At 38.0% G+C, this 15,443-nt stretch overlaps 1 protein-coding gene across 5 annotated transcripts; it reads left to right on the top strand.

The window, feature by feature from the left end:
* Nucleotides 1-205: 205 nt before the first annotated feature.
* Nucleotides 206-4,939, top strand: LOC104234218 (BTB/POZ domain and ankyrin repeat-containing protein NPR1-like). Of its 5 annotated transcripts, XM_009787748.2 has the most exons (7): nucleotides 206-369; nucleotides 494-588; nucleotides 1,499-2,064; nucleotides 2,708-3,461; nucleotides 3,706-3,903; nucleotides 4,123-4,384; nucleotides 4,510-4,939. In XM_009787748.2, the coding sequence occupies exons 3-7, from the start codon at nucleotides 1,543-1,545 to the stop codon at nucleotides 4,535-4,537; spliced, it is 1,764 nt and encodes a 587-aa protein (XP_009786050.1). In that variant the 5' UTR covers nucleotides 206-369; nucleotides 494-588; nucleotides 1,499-1,542; the 3' UTR covers nucleotides 4,538-4,939. The 5 variants fall into 5 exon arrangements, with proteins under 5 accessions (XP_009786050.1, XP_009786054.1, XP_009786051.1 ...); XM_009787752.2 differs by lacking the exon at nucleotides 494-588; XM_009787749.2 differs by lacking the exon at nucleotides 494-588 and having other exon boundaries at nucleotides 589-2,064.
* The last annotated feature ends 10,504 nt before the right edge of the window (nucleotides 4,940-15,443 follow it).

Genomic DNA, 15,443 nt, shown 5'->3' with positions numbered 1-15,443 from the left:
TTTTTTATTATTACAATTTCGATTTATAAAATTATTGTTCTATTAAGTTTTTTATTGTTTAGGTAAATATTACATGGTTTGATTTAAAAATTTTGATACACTATTTATCGACAAAAGAAATTATTGATTTGTCTAAAGTTTGAATATTTTTAACGAAATTTCTACGAGACGTCTGAATATAAAGGAATACTGACCTTTAATAGTTCGCTTGCAATTGCTTTCTTTTTAGTAGTTTCCATTTTGGAGTTCCTTTTCATTTCCCTTTTTTCAACTCAAATCATTACTAGTACTTCACATTCAGTCACAGCAATCACTTATTGACTACTACTATTTGGGGTTAAGCAACACTAGACTACAATACAAATTTGGGTAAGAAAATTAATCACTTTCTTTTTCTCTTTTCATGTTTATTATTCCATATTGATGGGATTTCACCAGCAGATTTTCACAAAAAGCAATGAGGGTCATTATTCTTTTTTTAATTTTTAAGCAGGTGTGAGATTTTGAGCTAAGATCATGCAACGTTGACTCGTTGACTTTAGCAGCTTTTTCAGATTCTTGAAAAGATTTATTATGCTTTTTCTTCAGGTATTTGCCCTGTTTAGGGAAAGTGGGTAGCTTAAAGATAGATTCTTGATGCTGTTAATAAGAAAAGGGTGCTGAAAAACAGTGAAATTTTCAATTCTCTCATTCTCAACTACTCAGTTCAAGCATATTTTCTGAGGCTGTGGGCTAAGAACACATAGCGTTGACTTATTGACTTTAGCAATTTTGCCTGATTTCTTGAGGTATTTGCTCTGTTTGGGGAAGTGGGTAGTTAAAAGATTGAATTTTTGGTGTTGTTATTTAGAAGAGGTGCTGAAAATCAGTGAAATTTCCAATTCTCTCATTCTCAACTCTTCAGTTCAAGCATGTTTTCTGAGATTATGGGCTAAGGTCACATAGCGTTGACTAATTGACTTTAGCAATTTTGCCTGATTTCTTGAGGTATTTTCTCTGTCTGGGGAAGTGGGTAGCTCAAAGATTGAATTTTTGGTGTTGTTAATAAGAAAGGGGTGCTGAAAATCAGTGATATTTCCAATTGTCTCATTCAGTTCAAGCATATTTTCTGAGATTATGGGCTAAGATCACATAGCGTTGACTTTTTGACTTCAACCAATTTTTTGCCTTATTTCTTGAGGTATTTGCTCTCTTTGGGGAAGTGGGTAGCTAAAAGATTGAATTTTTGGTGTTATTAAGAAGAAGGGGAGCTGCTTTTTGAGTAAGTTGTGAAAGCTATACATTGGGAATCTGATAAAAGGTTGAATTTTTAGCCTATCCCTTGTCCATTGGAGCTGATATGTTTCTGTTTTATCTTAAAACTTTACTTTGAATGATGATTTTGGAATAGATTTAACTATTTGGCGGACTGATTCTTTTGGATTCAAAGATTTGGAGTCTGAAATCATTAAATGTTTGATTATGGCTGGGCTTATTAGTTATATTCTTGCTCTCTCAGGGATGAATTTTTGCTAGTAAATTACCAAGATTAAGTTGGACTAAATGGAGAGCGGAAACGAGCTTTCGTCATCCTTGAGTTTTGCTTCATCTTCTTATGTATCGAACGGTTGCAGTAGCCCCCAAGAACCAGGACCAAATCTTGATCTTTTGAGTAATCTAAGTGGCAGTCTTGAGAAACTCCTGCTTAATCCTGAATATGACTACAGCGATGCAGAAGTAGTCGTTGAGGGGATTAGTGTTGGCGTTAATCGCTGTATCTTAGCTGCACGAAGTCAGTTTTTCCACGAAAAGTTTAAGAAGCACAATGAGAATACCTCAAAAGATGAAAAGCCTAAGTATTTGCTTAAGGATTTGGTGCCTTTTGCCTCAATTGGCTATGAAGTATTCTCGGTCTTCCTGAATTATTTGTATACCGGAAAGATTAAACCTTCTCCTCCAGAAGTTTCAACTTGTGTTGATAATGTGTGCGCTCATGATGCTTGTCGCCCTGCCATTAATTATTTCATGGAACTCATGTATGCTTCATCCACCTTTCAAATCAACGAACTCATTATGGTTGTAGAGGTCAGTGTTTTCTGTGTTGGTTAAATTCTATTAGTAACAAATACCAAATGCATTTGGCTCTCATTCTTGAAGTATCATACAGTCAGACCTCTCTATAACAACATTCTTATATAATAACCATTCACTACAAAAGCCAAAAAAAAGGTCAGAACAAACGACGTTGTTATAGAGAGGTTTGACTGTATAACAATCCTTGTGATATAGTTTGTTAAGCATACTGAATATAAATCAAATGCTTGAGTTAGACACAATTTCTTGACATTCTTTCATGTTTGTCTCGTATAAGGATTTCTGTTGAAAATGCTGATGACCTAGGGTCTGATTAATAAATAGGAGTATGAGGTGTATGATTTTGAATGCTTGTAGTTAGGGTCTGATTAATAAGTAAGATGTGACAGCTAGTACGAGGTTTATGATTTTAGTGCTTTGCCGCGAAGACGAGTTTCAAGATCTTAGTGGAGTCCCGAGTTATTCTTGTACTATACATGATTCTTGATAATACAATAAAGAAAGGCCTAGCTATTGAATTATGGTTGCAATATACTAGATAAGAAATCACAGAAGCTTTCTATAAGATTTCTATTGCTTTCTAACTTTGTAGTTACATTGTTTTTCATCTGAAGAATATTCTGTTCGTCTGCAGCGCCGTCTTGTCAACTTCATCGATAAGGCTACTCCAGAGGATGTAATTCCCATACTTTTAGTTGCCTTTCACTGCTCATCTAACCAGCTTCTTGAGCACTGCATCCAGAGAGTGACACGATCCGATCTAGACAATGCTACTCTTGAGAAAGAACTCCCTCATGAAGTTTTGACTGACATAAAAACAAGGCGCCTCAAGTCTCGACAAGAACTTGAACATGATTCGATAGAAGTGGACTCCTTGAGTGAAAAGAGAATTAGGAGGATTCTGAAGGCTCTGGAATCCGACGACATTGAATTGCTTAAGTTACTTCTTGAAGAGTCTAATGTCACTTTAGACGATGCTTGTGCTCTTCATTACGCAGCTGCCTATTGTAACTCCAAGGTTGTGAATGAGGTCCTCGAGCTGGATTTAGCTGATGTCAATCTTCAGAATTCCCGAGGATATAACGTCCTTCACATTGCTGCTAGACGAAAGGAGCCATCAATAATAATGGGACTACTCGAAAAAGGAGCATCTGTCTTGAATACTACACGGGATGGAAACACAGCACTATCAATCTGTCGGAGATTGACTCGGCCAAAGGATTATAATGAGCCAACGAAGCAAGGGAAAGAAACTAATAAGGACCGCATATGCATTGATATTTTGGAGAGAGAGACGATTAGGAATCCTATGGTTGGGATCATGTCTTCGTCATCATTGGTGTTGGCTGATGAATTACTCATGAGGTTGCTTTTATTTGAAAATAGAGGTAACTTAGTTAAATTACACTGATGTGATCTCTACGAGTGATTGAATATTTACATTTATACACTTATCAAGAAGCTTTCTCGCTAATTCTGTCCTTCGACTGAAGTTTTATCTATCAAAAGAACACTCGCTATATACAATTATGGTGTAATAAGAATGTTAAGTCTTTGGTGTAATTTAATGTCTGCACCATTCTTTTCCTCACTTATATTACCAGAATGTACCTAATTTTTATTTTCTTGCAGTGGCATTGGCGCGAATGTTATTTCCTCATGAAGCCAAGCTGGCTATGGAAAAAGCACATGCTAATTCGACGTTGGAGTTTACTGGAATTTCAGCAACAAATGGCTTATCTAGAAATCTGAGAGGGGTTGACTTGAATGAATTACCATCTGAGCAAGTGAAAAGACTCCAAGAACGGCTGTGCGCACTGCAAAAAACAGGTAATAGTAACTCTATGTCATTCTTTGTACCTTATTGAAAAAAAAGAGGGAGAATTCCTAAAGAAGGATTAAACTTTTGAAATTTCAAAAGATAGTCATTGGACCATGAAACATATTCTTACATGTTTATAGTTCACACCAATCTTTGTTTATAGTAGGAGTGGTGCTTTATCCATGATTAGTCTTTCTCAATATTGTGTTTTTTAACCCAAACTGCAGTGGAGACAGGTCAACGTTTCTTCCCTAATTGCTCCGAGGTTTTAGATAGATTACTAGAGGACGACTTGCTAGATTCCTTAACGTTGGAAAGAGGCACCGCTGAAGAACAAAGATTAAAGAAGATGCGATACACAGAACTCAAGGATGATGTTATGAATGCATTCAACAAAGACAAAGCTGAAAAGTATTGGGAAGGCTTCTCTGCATCTTCCTCCTCCTCATCGTCCCCAAAGACTAGAGTTAGCCACAAGATTAGGAAGAAGTAGGTCCTCTCCTTAGCTACATTGCTAGCTTTGAACATCGGTCATGAGCTTTACATGATTGAGCTCCATATAGTATAGTACTAATCTGCTTGTTCTTCCTGTTTTTGGTTCTTACTTTTGGTAGCTTGTTTAAGGGCAGCCCGATGCACTAAACTCACGTGATGCGCGGGATTCTAAAAAGGGCCGGACCACAAGGGTCTATTGCACGCAGCCTTACCCTACATTTCTGCAAGAGGCTGTTTCTACGGTTCGTACCTGTGGCCTCCTAGTCACATGACAACAACATTACTAGTTACGCCAAGGCTCCCCTTCTTTTGGTAGCTTGTTTGTAAAGAAGAAATTGTATAAGTAACATCTGCATACAATTTAGGTAATCACATTGTAGTAAGGTATAATGGTATATAGGGGAGGGGATTGATTGTGGGGGTGGGAGAAAGAGGAATAAAAGTAGGTAAAGGAATTATTTTTGTTTCTTGTTTTCCTATGTAACATCTTGTGAGTTGGCAAATTGTTTAGTTTATGGTGATATATACTAAAAAGAGATCTTTAGTTTAGAGCATGTATTCTCCAGAAATTTACTTATTTCAAGACTTTGCTTTCTGAAGACCCCTGCATATATATTCCAGAAAATTAGATACTTATACCTCTCTAAATAATCGTTTTCGAATGGTAGAGGGGTATTTTTTTGCTCTTTTCCTTATTTCTTTCATAGACATGGTGTTAAATCACATCAGCAGAAACTTGTTGGTTATTGAGAAATCCCAGTGAAATCCCACGAGTAGAGTCTGGGGAGGGTAGTGTGTACGCACCCTTACGTCTAACTTTATGAAAGTAAAGACATTGTTTTCGATAGACACTATATGTCACACCTCCTTTTTACACTACACCCGCGAGAAGGGAGTATATAAGAGAGTTTTTTCCAATTAAAGTGACAATCGAAACAAGATTCATTTATTTAAAAATTCAGAGTCGCCACTTGGGAATATTTTATGGTGTCCCAAGTCACCGGTTCAAATCCCGAATCGAGGAAAAGATTGACTCTGTTTTACATTCCGCGAACACAGAAATCCGAGTAAGGAATTCTGTTAACCCGGAAGAAGGTGTTAGGCATTCCTGAGTTCCGTGGTTCTAGCACGGTCGCTCAACTGTTATGTTCGGCTTAATTATCTGATTTTAATATATTTTTGAACCTATGTGCAAATTTTAAATTTTTAAACCGCTTTTATAAAAATTATTAAAGAAAATTGAACGTCGTTTAAAACATGTTTTTTTAGATCACGTCACATGAAATGCACCCGCAATCCTGAACACATTTGACTCGACGTTTTGGGATTTGGATTTGGGTCGCATGAAATGCACACCCGAGTTTAAGAAAGTAAATTATTAAAAGCGCGCCTAAAAGTGACTAGCGTATTATTATTTTGGGGAAGACCGTGAAATTTGCTAGACGACTCATCCCGAATTCTAAGTATTTTTAATATATATGCATTTATGAGGGCCCCGCGGCTTGTGCGTTTTATTTGGCGAGGCTCGTCTCGTTTATTTTAAAAGGATAATCCTAAAATGACTACATTTTTTCTATTTTTTGTTCGTCTCTAAAAATGAAAGAAGAAAAAGTCCTAATTAAATTACATGCTTGGCAAGTTCGGGTCTCTTATTAATTATTAGATTACAAAAGATGCTAACGGAAAATTGCACTCGAACTCATAAAAAATGGAAAATTATTTTGTGCCTTATTCTATAAGCGAATATCGCTAAAATTGAAATTATATATAAAAAAAAAGCATACGAGATTGCAAGTTTGGTTCTAGTGACTCGTAACGCCAATAACTGAAGTTACCAATGTCTGCTCTAAAATAATGAACTCAAAGGCATATTAATTTTGACAATTGAAACCTACTCTACTGATATTCAACTATTGCATTTACTAAGGAGGCATGAACTTACTGATTTCAATCTAACAACATGCTTAAACTGTTCCTAATTTTTAACTTCAAACAGAAAAATGCTATCATACAAACAAAACTAACTACAACTATAAATACCACATAATAGTTCATTATAACTATAATTTCAATTAATCCAAATCAACTGAAAGCAGTCTAGCTATACAAAGCAGCAGAAATCTGCATAACAGTAGTATACAAAATGTTCTAACTACAATCAGTAAAAAAAAGAAAAAGCTGAATCAAACTTCAGACTTCCATTTTTATATATATTCATGCTTCCACATATTTCAGCTTACAATAGACAGTGTTACAGTCGTGTACCTGGTATTGGAAATAAAAGAAGAAGAAGATGAGAAACAGCAGATGCAGTAGCAACACAGCAACAACAACAAACATCAACAAACCAATAACAGATTAAAACCAGCAAAATCCCAGCAATAACCAATGGAACAGTAACGAGAAACCCACAACAAACTCAGAAAAACCAGTTGACAACCCCAGCAATACCCAAACTGAACCAGAGAACTCCCAGAAACAAACAAAGGGCAGAAATCAACTCAGAAATGCAATGAAACAGTACTTTCTGATTCTCTATTCTTTAACTCTCAAAGAAGAACACTTTCAAGAAACTCTACTCTTTTAACTGATTTTCAGCAATCAAAGAAGACTAGACTTCCTTACTCTCAATATTGAATTCTTAGTATTGAAATCCAGCCTATTTTCACTCTCTAACTAACTGAACTTTGTGTTAGAATCTAGTCACTTTCACTCTCAAACTAAACTGACTTCTTCAACATTAAAAGGCAACCTATTTTTATATATTTCTAATTCTGAATTTCTGATCTCCAAAATTCCCCCCTTAATCAGTCCAAATGCCTTCCATTTATAGCCATTACAGACCTGCCCCCTCTTTAAAACTTAACTACCCGACCCCCCAACAACCAAAATCTGCATATTTCCACTTAAAACCCACTAAGGAATGCTTTTCCTTAATTTTCGCCCCAATTCCCTCTTGTTCCCCATTAACTTATTAATTTAAAGACATTTAATACCCCACTAACAAGACACTAACATAAAATATTATCCTAACTGTTCCATTCCCAAATAACCCCAGAAACCCCTTAATATTACTGCCCTAATACAATCTATTCATCTGCATTAAAACCTTTAACTCTAAAATATGTTCAAGCTAACAATTATCTAAAACTAATTCTGATTAACAGCTATAACCAATCCTCCTAACAACTGAATGACTAAGGTTGAATTCTAATTGAAACAAATGAACTGAATTTAAATCAAAACCAAACTAACACAACACAGAACTTAACAGAATCATTAAAGCTGAAGCTGAAACTGAATCAAAATCGCATGAATGCAGGGATTAAACTAACACAATTCTAAGTCAAACCTATACAAGAATGCAGGATAATTGTCAGTATATTGACAATACCCTGAAGCTAATTGCCTAAAGATCAGTACATACAATATTCGACCTCAAATCATTTGACGAAAACTACTAATAAAACTGAATTAATCGACGATAACTAATTAATCGATTGCCTATAACAATTGACAACAATCAATCAGAAATAGATAATCAGGCAATTCAAACGGCATTGAAAAAAACAGGGATTTATAATAAGACTTAACTAATCGACGAAACTTATTCAAATCGATTACATAGCCTATAATTATACACAACAACGAGCAGAAATAAATTCGACCAAATAAAAGGTCTGAGGGAGAAGAACAGAACAATCGACAAAAAAATGAAAAATTAATATAACAATACTAAACAAAATAAACAGACATTAATATCAAAAATAGAATAGAAGGGAAAAAAGAAAAAAATACCTTTTAAAAAAAGAACAGAAAACAGACGGGCTTGACCAACTCGGACTCGAACTTTTTTTGAGGTCAAACGGACCTTAATCGAGTGTTCTCGATTGAGAACACTGGACTAAGGTTAGTTAGAAACCCCAAATTCCCGTTAATTTCGGAGAAATCCCAACTTGATCTTTGTTTAGGGTTCCTGGTTCGATTTGGGATTCGAACCGTTCTAGCACGATTCGAACCAAACCAATGGTGGTTTATAGGTAAGGGAAGTCAGGTTGATATCTGGTGTGAGTTTGGGGTGGATTGGTTTTGATTCATGGTTTGCTCGAATCTTCAATTGAAGATTCGAGAAGCTGGGAGATGATTCGAAGCAAATGGTTAACGGATTCGGGTTGGGGGTGTTTAGGTGCTCTAGGGGTGTTAGTTTGGTGACCGGCGGCGTTGTTGCCGCCGGATTTCAGGCGAAGGTGTGAGAGGGCGGCTAGGGTTTGGGCTATGGTGAGGCTCCGTCTCTGAGAGAGACGATGAACAGGGGGGTCTGGTTTGGGGGGGCTGGGTAGAGATTAAGGTTAAATAGGGAGGGGTGGTTTAATCTTGGCCGTTGGATCAAGCACGATCAACGATCTGGATTAATTCACTTAAAGAAAACGGTGACGTTTGGTCATGCATCGAGACTGGGTCGACCCGGGTTGAAATGGACCGGGTTATGAGGGAAGGCTGGGACCGTTAGATCACTGGGAACGGACGACTCAGATCAACTCGCCTAAAACGGCATCGTTTCAAATAATGCTGGGTTGAACTGAGCCGTCTAATGGAAACAAATCAACAACTTAGATCTGAGGCGCTGAAACGAAGTCGTTTGGACTGTCTGAGAGACTAGGCTTATTGGATTGGATCGTTTGATATGATTTGGGCCTGATTTTGCATTGAAATTGGCCCAATTCCGATTTGGTCCAATTTTTCACTCCTTTCTTTTTTTCCTTTTATTTTCTTTTAATTCCTAAAAACCAAAATTCCTAAATTAAATTGTAAAAATAAGATTATTTTAAAAAGATATTAATTAACCCTTAACAATAATTAACACACAATCAAATATTGATTAAAATAAAATCACACAATTAAACAATAAAAATGATAAAGCTACCAAAATTCATATTTTTATGATTTTCATTCTTTTAAAATAGGACATGGTTTAATTAATTTAAAAATGCACAATTAAATCCTAAATGTGCATGCAACATGTATTTTGGTATTTTTCAATTAATTAAAACAAGATAAACATTCACAGACAAAAATAATTATCCAAAATGTCACGCAAAAATTCTCAAAATTGTACCCAAAGGCAATTTGTTTTATTTTTCGATTTTTTTTTTGCATTACATAGTAAAACTGAATTCATGATTTTTTTGGAGTAGTTTTTGTGAAGCAAAAATCACGTGCTCACAGCTGCCCCTCTTTGTCCGGAAACACGAAGGGTTTTCGTGCAAAGATAAAGTGAGCGGATACGAGCGATTTTTTGCCCGTTTGAGTACTCCGTGTGAAGCATTTTTTGAAAGAGTTGACCAAACCTCTGCTTCGAAGGTTTCCTACATATCCCTGGCTAAAAGGGAATCAGGTCAATGTAGTTCGGAAGGTTTGGTGGCTGGGACTACCATGAGACTGTAATTTTGCTGCTACTGCTGTTGCATGCTGCTGCTACTGCTTACCGACCTCCTTATTACACCATTGGTAAAAGAAAACAAGAAGCTAGACTAAACTAGGGATTACAAAATCTTATCTATCTTCAAACTAGCTCTTGTCGCCTTGCTTTCTTGTTGGCTTGTGTTTCCTCCGCTGTTTCTTTCTTTGACTTGACTTGTGAGTGTATTCCTCTGTTCTACAGGCGGACTCCATACTTCAAATTGAAATGTATCCCTCTGTTCTACAGGCGGGCTCCTGGCTTCCAACTTGAAAAGTATTCCTCTGTTCTACAGACGGGCTCCTGACTTCAAACTTAAAATGTATTCCTCTGTTCTACAGGCGGGCTCCTAACTTCGACTACTTAAAAATATAATACCTTCATTCTCCAGGCGGGCTCCTGACTTCAACTTTAATTCTAATATAACAACGTCCATTCTCCATGTGAGCTCCTGACTTTAATTTCAACTTAAAGATAACAACCTCCATTCTCCAGGCGGGCTCCTGACTTCAAATACAACTTGAAAATAACAACCTCCATTCTCCAGGCGGGCTCCTGAATTCAACTAAAATTTAAAATATAACAGCCTCCATTCTCCAAACAGGCTCCTGACTTCAACTGCAACTTAAAAACAACAGCCTCCATTCTCCAGGCGGGCTCCTGACTTTAATTTAAAATATAACAACCTCCATTCTCCAGGCGGGCTCCTGACTTCAACTACAATTTAAAGATAATATAGCTTCCATTCTCCAGGCGGGCTCCTGACTTTAATTTCAACTTAAAGATAACAACCTCCATTCTCCAGGCGGGCTCTTGACTTCAAATATAACTTGAAAATAACAACCTCCATTCTCCAGGCGGGCTCCTGACTTCAACTACAATTTACGGATAATACAACCTCCATTCTCCAGGCGGGCTCCTGACTTCAACTGCAACTTAAAAATAACAGCCTCCATTCTCCAGGCGGGCTCCTGACTTTAATTAAAAATATAACATATAACAACCTCCATTCTCTAGGCGGGCTCCTGACTTTAACTACAACTTAAAAATAACAGCCTCCATTCTCCAGACAGGCTCCTGACTTCAAATACAACTTGAAAATAACAACCTCCATTCTCCAGGCGGGCTCCTGACTTCAACTAAAATTTAAAATATAACAGCCTCCATTCTCCAGGCGGGCTCCTGACTTCAACTACAATTTAAAGATAATACAACCTCCATTCTCCAGGCGGGCTCCTAACTTCAACTGCAACTTAAAAATAACATCCTCCATTCTCCAGGCAGGCTCCTGACTTCAACTAAAATTTAAAATATAACAGTCTCCATTCTCCAGGCGGGCTCCTGACTTCAACTACAACTTAAAAATAACAGCCTCCATTCTCCAGGCGGGCTCCTGACTTTAATTAAAATTTAAAATATAACAACCTCCATTCTCCAGGCGGGCTCCTGACTTCAACTAAAATTTGAAATATAACAGCCTCCATTCTCCAGGCGACCTCCTGACTTCAACTTCAACTTAAAACATAATACCTCCATTTTCCAGGCGGGCTCCTGACTTCAACTACTTAAAAATTTAATACCTCCATTCTCCAGGCGGGCTCCTGACTTTGACTACAACTGTGTTTTATCGACCTTGTTCTTTCCTTGCCTCCTCAACCATTTCCCTTTGAAATTTGATTCATCTTCCTTCAAAACTTCCTTCCTTAATTTGTGTTATCCTCCTTCACAACTACTTACTTCAAAACTTGTATTGTCCTCCTCCGAAACTGCTTTCTTCGAAACTTTGTTGTCTTGCTTTCCCTTAAAACTTGAATTGATTTCCTCGTTCCTCCGAGAAAATTTTCAAAAATGACAGAAAATTTTCTGCCCCAGTTTTGGTAATCTTCCTTGTGGCATGTCTTTCTGCCATCAATAATATTTCCTTTCCCTGTTTCAAATCAAAGAAAATTTTGTTAGTTTAAAACGTGGTGAGTGGTCGTGCCACTCCTGCTGGGGATGGTTTTTTTTCTTTTCCTGCTCTGCGTTCCATTACACTATCAAAGCTTGCTAGGGATGAGATTGTTTGTTGGGGATGATTTTCCCTTTCTTCTTTCCCTGCTCCGTGTTGTCCGACCTTCTTGGAACTTGGTCGATAATCTGCCGGGGATGCTCCTGTTTCTTGACGATTCTTTTTTCACCAAATGTTGTTTTCCACTTTTCTCCATTCTTTCCCCGAAATCCTAGACCAATCCATCATTTGGTCTTGCAACGAACATCTTTCTCGTTCCATTGCATTATCTTCGGCCTATCTTATCCACATTTTTGCTTTGCGCCATCTTGGAAAATGGTAGTAAGCTCTGAAAATCCTTCTAAAACACAAACTACTATTGAAAAAATCTTTTAAACAAAGAAATGAAAAATGATGACTTTAAAAGATATAAAAAGAAAAGTCTTTCTGAACAACTGCTGGGGGAGAAGAAAAAGGAAAAGAACTTATCTGAGTGGTATAACCGATCCCAATGATCATGTCGTGCATTCTGGATGTCTCAACCCAGTCTATTTATATCAATCAATCTTTCTGATGGCCTTACTTTGCATTTCAAAGGCCCCGGAACCCAAATTTTTTGCCGAACCAACATCTTATTCTGCTTGATGCCTCGACGGACCTTTCCGTCAATCTTATCTTGTTTGCCCCTTTTTAAATCCTTGTCACCTCATAGTGCCCTTAGAGGGGTTTTCACTAATAAGACTCTCTCATTTTATTTCTCTCAACTTCCATCGTCTTATGGTGCCTGTGAAGGTTTTCACCGATAAGACTCTCTCATTTTATTTTTTTTAGTTGGGGATTGGAGTGTTACCGATAAGACTTTATCTACTGGGGGATTCTTTTGTCTATCAATTCTTTCCAGCTTATGATCCTCTTTCTGTTGAGGATCAGAGTGTTATTCTCGACTTCTATTTGCATGACTTGGCACTTCTCGGATACTGATCGGGAGGTCTTTTTTAGACATCAATATAGGTATTTGTGTATGGCAAAAAGAAAAGGGGTATAAAAAAAAGTTCAAAATAATTTTGATGGGTAAAACATTACAACTCTTGGAATCAAACTTCCTTCCCGCAACTTCTGCCCCAGTTTCTTGCTTGGGGATTTTTATTTTTATTTATTTGTTACACTATGACCGAGTCGTGAGGCGCCTACGTATCCTCTTTGAGGAATCAGGTCGAACGTAGTTCACTTAATTCCTTTGTTTTTCTTGTGACTTTCTTTTGTTTTGTTGTTATTTTTTCTTTTCTTTTTTTTTTCAATTTCATTACCGATTCCAAAAGAGGAGTATGAAGGAATAAATAAGGCTCAAAAGGGGAGACAAAGGTTAAAGTATTTGGATAGAAGAACAAATTGCCTCCGTCATTTCATTCTCCGATAAATGCCCAGTACAAACAAACAAACAAACAACAATTGCAATCAAAGAAATCATGCATAATGACATCTGTCAAACATAAAGCGCCATTGGATAACACCCGGGTCACAATGAACGGCCCTTGCCAATTCGGGGCGAACTTGCCCTTTGCTTCGGCCTGATGTGGAAGAATTCTTTTCAACACTTGTTGCCCCACTTCAAATTTCCTGGGACGCACCTTCTTATTATATGCTCTTGCCATCCTCTTTTGATATAATTGGCCATGACATACTGCTGCCAATCTATTTTCATCAATCAAGCTCAATTGCTCCAATCGAGCTTTGACCCATTCATCATCATCAATCCCAGCCTCAGCGATAATCCGGAGGGACGGAATTTCTACTTCTGCCGGTATCACTGCTTCAATTCCGTATACCAATAAATAAGGAGTTGCACCTACTGAAGTGCAGACAGTAGTGCGATATCCCAACAATGCAAATGGCAACTTTTCGTGCCACTGCCTGGACCCTTCTACCATCTTCCTCAATATCTTCTTTATGTTCTTGTTGGCTGCCTCAACCGCGCCATTCGCCTTGGGAAGATACGGGGTGGAATTACGGTGTGTAATCTTGAACTGTTGACATACTTCTTTCATCAAACTGTTGTTAAGATTAGCGCAATTTTCCGTGATGATCACTTTGGGGATCCCAAATCTATAGATGATATGGGAATGAATGAAATCCATCACTTTGGGGATCACTTTAGCCTCAACCCACTTGGTGAAATAATCGATGGTGACCAGAATGAACCTATGACCGTTGGAAGCTGCCGTCTCAATCGGTCCAATGACATCCATGCCCCATGTAACAAATGGCCATGGTGCTGACATTGTATGCAATTCTGTTGGCGGAGAATGAATCAAATCTCCGTGTATCTGACACTGATGACATTTTCACACGAAATTGATACAATCACGCTCCATAGTGGGCCAATAATACCCTGCTCGAAGAATCTTCTTCGCCAATACATATCCGCTCATATGTGGCCCACAAACTCCCGCATGTACCTCTGTCATCACTGTCGTGGCTTAAACAACATCTATACATTTCAACAATCCCAAATCTGGTGTTCTTTTGTATAACACTCCTCCACTAAGGAAAAATCCATTTGCCAATCGCCGAATGGCTCTCTTTTGATCTCCGGTGGCCTGCTCTGGGTATATCTCCATCCTGAGGTATTCCTTGACATCATAAAACCATGGCTCGCCATCCATTTCTTTCTCTATCATGTTGCAATAAGCATGCTGATCACGAACCTGGATATGCAACGAGTCAACATGAATTTTGTCTGGGTGGTGCAACATCGATGCAAAAGTGGCCAAAGCATCGACAACCTCATTGTGAACTCTTGGGATGTGTCTGAACTCCACTGATCAAAATCGCTTGCTCAGATCGTGCAAACATTGTCGATATGGTATAAGCTTCAAATCCTGTGTTTCCCATTCACCCTGGATTTGATGCACCAGGAGGTCCGAGTCTCCCAAGACCAAGACGTCTTGGACATCCATGTCTGCAGCTAACCGTAAGCCCAAAATGCATGCCTCATATTCAGCCATGTTATTGGTACACTAGAAACGTAGTTGTGCCGTAACAGGATAATGATGTCCTGTTTCAGAAATAAGTACCGCTCCTATTCCAACTCCTTTCGCATTTGCGGCTCCATCAAAGAAGAGCTTCCAACCTGGTTCCTCAGATAATTCCAACTCATCTATATGCATCACTTCTTCATCAGGAAAATACGTCCTCAATGGCTCGTATTCTTCATCAACAGGATTCTCAGCCAAGTGATCGGCCAATGCTTGGGCTTTCATGGCCGTCCTCATCACATAGACGATGTCGAACTCCGTGAGTAATATTTGCCATTTCGCTAACCTCCCTGTGGGCATAGGCTTCTGGAAAATATACTTCAGTGGATCCAAGCGTGAAATGAGATAAGTAGTATATGATGACAGATAATGTTTAAACTTCTGTGCCACCCAAGTTAGGGCGCAACACGTCTTCTCAAGTTGAGTGTACTTAACCTCATAGACCGTAAACTTCTTACTGAGATAATAGACGGCTTGCTCCTTCCTTCCTGTGATATCATGTTACCCCAGTACGCAACCAAATGAATTCTCCAGTACCATTAGATAGAGAATCAACGATCTTCCTAGTTCAGG

Source organism: Nicotiana sylvestris, chromosome 7 (assembly GCF_000393655.2).
Source record: "Nicotiana sylvestris chromosome 7, ASM39365v2, whole genome shotgun sequence".
NCBI lineage: Eukaryota > Viridiplantae > Streptophyta > Magnoliopsida > Solanales > Solanaceae > Nicotiana > Nicotiana sylvestris.
The sequence above is the reverse complement of the archived record's forward strand: the minus strand, read 5'-3'. Positions and strand labels throughout refer to the sequence as shown.

Excerpts from the sequence above, each read along its gene's own strand:
- LOC104234218 (XM_009787752.2), top strand. The coding sequence starts at position 1,543 with ATGGAGAGCGGAAACGAGCTTTCGTCATCCTTGAGTTTTGCTTCATCT. Across the intron at positions 2,065-2,707 it reads AACTCATTATGGTTGTAGAG|CGCCGTCTTGTCAACTTCAT; the intron begins GTCAGTGTTTTC and ends GTTCGTCTGCAG. Across the intron at positions 4,385-4,509 it reads AGCCACAAGATTAGGAAGAA|CTTGTTTAAGGGCAGCCCGA; the intron begins GTAGGTCCTCTC and ends TACTTTTGGTAG.